The sequence below is a fragment of the Setaria viridis genome, chromosome 4, assembly GCF_005286985.2.
Source record: "Setaria viridis chromosome 4, Setaria_viridis_v4.0, whole genome shotgun sequence".
Taxonomy (NCBI): domain Eukaryota; kingdom Viridiplantae; phylum Streptophyta; class Magnoliopsida; order Poales; family Poaceae; genus Setaria; species Setaria viridis.
In genome coordinates, this window is record NC_048266.2 from 4,690,112 (window position 1) to 4,696,413 (window position 6,302).

At 45.4% G+C, this 6,302-nt stretch overlaps 1 protein-coding gene across 1 annotated transcript; it reads left to right on the forward strand.

Moving 5' to 3' along the window:
* Positions 1-1,313: 1,313 nt before the first annotated feature.
* LOC117853097 (U-box domain-containing protein 70) lies at positions 1,314-6,302 on the forward strand. The gene is made up of 9 exons (XM_034735461.2): positions 1,314-1,682; positions 1,783-2,071; positions 2,400-2,485; positions 2,737-2,960; positions 3,040-3,106; positions 3,666-3,782; positions 4,172-4,606; positions 4,782-5,543; positions 5,733-6,302. Exons 1-9 carry the CDS (start codon positions 1,506-1,508, stop codon positions 5,922-5,924), a joined length of 2,349 nt encoding a protein of 782 aa, XP_034591352.1. The 5' UTR covers positions 1,314-1,505; the 3' UTR covers positions 5,925-6,302.

Below are 6,302 nucleotides of genomic sequence, written 5' to 3' on the forward strand. Positions count from 1 at the left end.
GAGAGAAGGAGAGGGAGGGAGGTTCATGCATAACCATCTGAGTAGGAGGAAAGAGAGAGGTAAGCAGAGAAGACCTTTTCCAAGTGGGCTCGTGGATAAAAGCAGATTCTTCACAAACACGAGGGAGCCCGTGCGCTCGTGGCCCGCACGCTCTTGTCGAGCGGGTTCACTTGTCGACCACTTCGCGCAAAAGAATCAATCTGAAGTTAACTAGCTTCTCAGGTCAATTATTTAGGGGGCGTTTGGTTCCCTTTGCTTATTTTTAAGCAAGTGTCACATCAATGTTTAGATACTAATTAGGAGTATTAAACGTAGGCTATTTACAAAATCCATTACATAAGTGGAGGCTAAACAGTGAGACGAACCTATTAAGTCTAATTAATCCATCATTAGCAAATGTTTAATGTAGCAACACATTGTCAAATCATGGACTAATTAGGCTTAATAGATTCGTCTCGCCGTTTAGCCTCCACTTATGTAATGGATTTTGTAAATAGTCTACGTTTAATATTCCTAATTAGTATCTAAATATTGATGTGACACTTGCTTAAAAATAAGCAAATAGAACCAAACCAGGCCTTAAGCTGGTTTAGCTCCCCTCCCATTTCCGACACGGGACTGTCCCCGGCACTACAGTGCTCCGTGATGAACAGTACCCGAGCGCTACCATAACCACGAATCTGGCCCGGCCCAACTTTAGCCCATGGGCTGGGGTCTCACACGTCTTCTGCTGATTTATCATCATCCATTTTACCATCTATTAACGGGAAATCAAGTTTGTCATCATTTTTTTCATATTTTCAAACTTTTCCTGAATTTCTTGTTTTAGTTCTTGTAGGATTTGATTTTTCATTTCTTGTTTTAACTCTTTGGTAATTTGATATTTCATTTCTTTTTTCCATTTAGGGGATATGTTTTCAAATTGCTCGATAATTTTCCAATCCAAATATTCAAGGATCCAATCCTTTGTGCAGGCATTGTTTGTATGATGGTTTACTTGATCCTTTTCTTTTAAATATTTATTAGGGCTGATTGTTTTGGAATACGAGAGAGGAGAGGGAGGGAGGTTCCATGCATAACCATTTGAGTAGGATGAAAGAGAGAGGTAAGCAAAGAAGACATTTTTCAAGTGGGCTCGTGGATATATTTCGGTGAAAAAAAAAGCAGATTCTTCACGGACTGCAGCGAACACGAAGGAGCCCGTGCGCTCGTGGCACGGTGGCAGTGTACTGGACGCGGGGCCAGCCAGGCCTCCACCACACCAATCCCGGTGTCGGGGCCCGTCACAACTCCGGGGTGTCCTACTTGGCAGAGACAGAGAAACCGAACCGCTGCGCAGAGGCGAGATGCTGCCCAGACTCCGGCCGAAGTCTCGTCAAGTCGTCCCCTCGTAGCCGTCGTCGCCGCCGCACCACCACCACCAAGCCCGCCGGCGGGGCCCAAATGCGCTTGCAACCGCCGTAGCGCCACCCCGTCGCCCATCCGGAGGGGCGCACAGGCACGCGATGGAGGCGGACGAGCGGGCGGAGGCGGCGCGGCGCGCCAAGGAGGCCGGCAACGACGCCTACCGCAAGTCGTTCCTCGAGACGGCCGTCGAGCACTACACCCGCGGCGCGCTCCTCGACCCCGGCGATATCTCCTTCCTCACCAACCGCGCTGCGGCCTACCTCAAGCTGTGCAAGGTCCTCTCTCTAATTCTCTCTCATTCCCCCCGCCCCCCTCCATTCCGATTCCCAAACCATCCCCGGCGACACGGCGCCCCACGCTTTGGGTCCTTTTCAGTACAAGGAGTGCGTGAGGGACTGCGACGACGCGGCGGAGCGCGGGAGGGAGCTCGGCGCGGACAACAGGCTGATCGCGAAGGCGCTGTCGCGGAAGGCGTCGGCGCTGCTGGAGCTCGCGGACTGCGCCGGGGACTATGCGCCGGCGATCAGGGCCCTGCAGCAGTCGCTGGCCGAGCACTACAGCGAGGAGACGCTCGAGAAGCTCAACGAGGCCGAGAGCGTGAGGAAGGAGGTTGAGGAGCAGGAGCGACTGGATCAGGAGGCCGCCGACCAACACCGCGAGGAAGGTATGGATTTTTCTCGATTACGGCATTGTTGAGTAGGGAAATGTGAAGTTGTATAATGTTGGTGGACCGTATCCGTTTATCGATCACAAATGGAACACACATTTGGGGCGATAATAAAATACTCTCAGAAAGTTCAATTTACCTTTGTGTGGATTTGGCTTAGAACTTTGCAAGATATACCTTGGGGATTTCCATGTAAATGAAGGACAGAGCAGAAAAGAAAGGGCTCCTAGTATTCTGTGTTTTTTAAGCGGCATATATCCAATTCCTACATTGTAATATGCCATTGCCATATACAACTGCTGCTTAGTGTGTACAAACACTGCAGGCAATGAATCTTTTAAGCAGAAGAAATACCATGAAGCAGCAATGCACTACACTCGAGCTATGAAAATGAACCCAAAGGATCCAAGAGTAAGCATATCGGTTATTCCACGGATTTTCTATTCTCAAATAAAGGCAACTCCAGATCCTTGGTAAAGTAGTACCTCTTATAATTGGAGAAATTTCTGATCAATTAAATTTGCATTGGTAAAACGTCATCTATTACCAGAGATATCTGGCATTCATTGTTTGCTGTAAAGACATGTCAGGGAGCTGCCCCTTTTTTCTTTGGCACTCCTGGTCGTAGCAATTCATTTTACGATGTATAACTGATCTTTCAGGCGTTTAGCAACAGAGCTCAATGCCACATCTATCTTGGAGATTTCCCCCATGGTCTTGAGGATGCGGAGAAATGTGTTGAACTGGATCCAACTTTTCTAAAAGGATACCTGCGTAAAGCTAAAGCTCAGTTCCTGATGGAAAGTTACGAAAATGCTCTGGCAACTTATCTAGAGGGTTTGAAGTGTGACCCAAATAATCTGGAAGTTCTTGATGGTTTAAGAAGGTACCTTTCCAGTTCTCTTCTAGCTTTCTTGAGTCATGACCCGATCATATCGAATTGACATTGCATTTGGTTGAATTAGATGTGCAACATGCATTAAGAGGGCTAATGGTGGTGACGTTGAGCTTCAGGACTTAAAAGAGATGCTGGTAAGTCTAATTCATTTCTTTGAAATAATCTTCCATGATTGCTTGCTTTTTCTCTGATTCTTGCATGATACATATCTTCCTTATGTGGTTTACCGTGGGTCTGCGGCTGGTAATCCTAGGCGTGACACAGAAACTGTACCTTAATTAGCAACGCGCACATTAAGAAGTAGCACTTAAATACGTTGCAAAAGGCTGCAAACTAAACATAAGTCACTTGCCTTTTTCACACTCCCACCCCCATATTTTTCTGCTATTTCTCTGTTTCTGATCTGCTCGAGCTCAAGTCTTGTGCAGTTGGTAGTTGCATATCTAGTTGATGCACAAATGGTGGTTGCATGTTAATGTCACTTTGAGGCACAAATGGTGGTTTCATTCCGTTGCGTTGACTCCACTGCACCTAATCTCAAGTAGATCAACAAAGAGTTCCCAAGGGGGAATTCGAGGGGTACATTCACTTATGGAGTTGTTAACAAATGAAAGGAATGTTATTTTTAGGAAGGATGCATTTTCCAATTAAATTGCTTTTTCCTAAATGATATTCTTTTGATGCTCCTTTCAGGGAAATTTCCAATCAGAAAATGATTTGCATAAATTTCAAAAAGCAATGGAACAAGCTGCAATATTCAAGAAGGAAGCTTCTGACGAGCGTCTGATGCGTATTGAAGCTGAACGAATGGTAATCTTTAGTACTGTGACTTGCTTGAAAGTATTATCATCTTAATTGGTTTTTGTGGCAAAAAAAATAAATTATCTACATTGGAGGTGGAATATCACCATCCATTCATTTATTTCTGGGTAGTATTATCGTGCAGAGTACAGAGCAAAGATATTCTCTTACTGCGCTGCTTCTCCAAGCAATGTGCAAGATTTTAAGTTTTAACAGAGCATTGTATTTACTATTGAATTGCATTGGAAGTCTTACGGGTGTATTTTTCTTTGCGATGTTAGTTTTTTATCCAAAGAATCCAGAACATTAGCAGGTTATCCTTTAACAAGGTTTGCAGGCTATTGATGTTACTGAAGAATGTTATTAATGAGAATGGCTGAGAATTTTCTCTCCTGCAGGCTAGAACAATGGAGGAATATCTTTCAGGGTTACAGCAAGAGATGGAACAACTTAAAAAACAACATGGTGAGGTTATGGAGAAACTTCAGAAGGCCAATGAGCATCTACAAGGTCAGCTCTCTGAATACAGAGGACAATATGAACGGCTTCTATCAGAGCATGATCACTTGCTACACGAGAGGGATCATGCTGTCCGTGAAGTTCAAGAGTTACGCCAGAAAAGAGGCCAGATGCTTTCAGTATTGGTTACATCAATGCACTGTGAGTTTTCGTCATCTGAACTGGAGTGTGCTACTGAAAATTTCAGTAGTTCGCTTAAGATTGGAGAAGGTGGGTTTGGATGTGTGTACAGAGGTATCCTCCGGAACATGACAGTTGCAATAAAGGTTTTGAAACATGATAATTTACAGGGACAATCACAGTTTGAGCAAGAGGTAGTCCAACTCGACTCAGTCTGAAATCTAATTTATCTTTGTCAAACTTAAAAGAAGGCTTGATTTCTAGCTCATTCATGCTCACAACTGAAATTATAGCATAAAAATGTAATTTGAAGGGACATTTAACCCATGAATGGAATGCTGAATGTCTTGTTTTGGATTACTGCTGCAGGTTGCTATCCTGAGTAGAGTGAGGCACCCTTACCTTGTAACTCTGTTAGGAGCCTGCTCAGAGTCATCTACACTTGTATATGAGTTCTTACCAAATGGAAGCCTTGAAGATTTTCTTGTGTGTGCAGAAAAAAGGCGCACTCTACCCTGGCAAACTCGCATCCGAATTATTGCTGAGATTTGTTCAGCATTGACCTTTCTGCACAAGAATAAACCACACCCAGTTGTTCATGGAGATCTGAAGCCTGCTAACATCCTTCTCGATGTTAATTTAGTCAGTAAGCTTAGTGACTTTGGTATCTCTCGCCACCTGCTCCAGTCCAGCACCAACAACACTACCATGTATCGCACCATGCATCCTATGGGAACCCTTCAGTACATGGACCCAGAATTTTTTGCCACCGGAGAGCTGACATGCCAGTCCGATGTTTATTCTTTTGGGATTGTGGTCTTGCGCCTTTTGACAGGAAAGCCTCCTGATGGTATAAAGAAGATTGTGGAGAATGCCATGTTGAAAGGCGACCTGAACTCAGTAGTTGATACCTCAGCAGGAGAGTGGCCTGATGTGTACGCCCAGCAGTTGGCGCACCTTGCTCTCAGTTGCACAGAGCCGAGCCGCAAGTGCCGTCCTGATCTTTCAGTCGTGGTGTGGGGAGTAGTTGAGGCGATGAGGGATGCTTCAACCATACCTTCTGCCTCATCTTCTAGATCAGTGTCTGATGAAAACGGTGTGCCATCATATTTCATCTGTCCTATATTTCAGGTGAGAGCACTTTTGCGCCTCCACCTGTCTTTCCCCAGCTCGTGAACACACGTATGGACTGTAGCTCTGAAGAATGGAATACTAAGCTGAATGTTCATCTGCTTTTGTTCATTTGTGAGAATGCAAGCAAGACATGAACAGATTCTTTTTCTTCTGATGACTAACCGTTACTTTTGTGGCTTATTTCAGGATGTCATGAACGATCCACATATCGCAGCGGATGGATTCACCTACGAAGCCGAGGCCATCAGGAGCTGGCTCGAAGGCCATGACACGTCTCCGATGACCAACATGCGACTTGAACACGAGGAGCTCATTCCCAACCGCGCGCTCCGTTCTGCCATCCAGGAATGGCTCCAGCAGCAGAATATGACCTTGTAGTCTGTTGGGTTGCTGCGTGCTTCTCTGCCACAGATTTCAGTACGGTGCCTCTCTACCAAAGCCTTGGTCCTCACGAGTTGAATTGCTGGCGACCGTAGAGCTTTGGCATTCAACTAGCTGTGACAGTTCACAGTGTAGCCATTGTAATATAGCTAGTATTGGTTAACTTAGACAGTGATGCCTGCCAAAACCTGCATGCGCTGTTTAGAGACAGTTCGCCGATGCGTCCAAACTTCCAGCTCTGAGTGAGAATGACCGTGCTATGAAGTGTCAACTTGTGACACCTCGAGTGTCACCTAGAGCTAGCTACCGCCTTTCGCACAATCTTGCTAAGACACATTACCTGTTATACGAGACTCACATGCCATCATTTTTTAA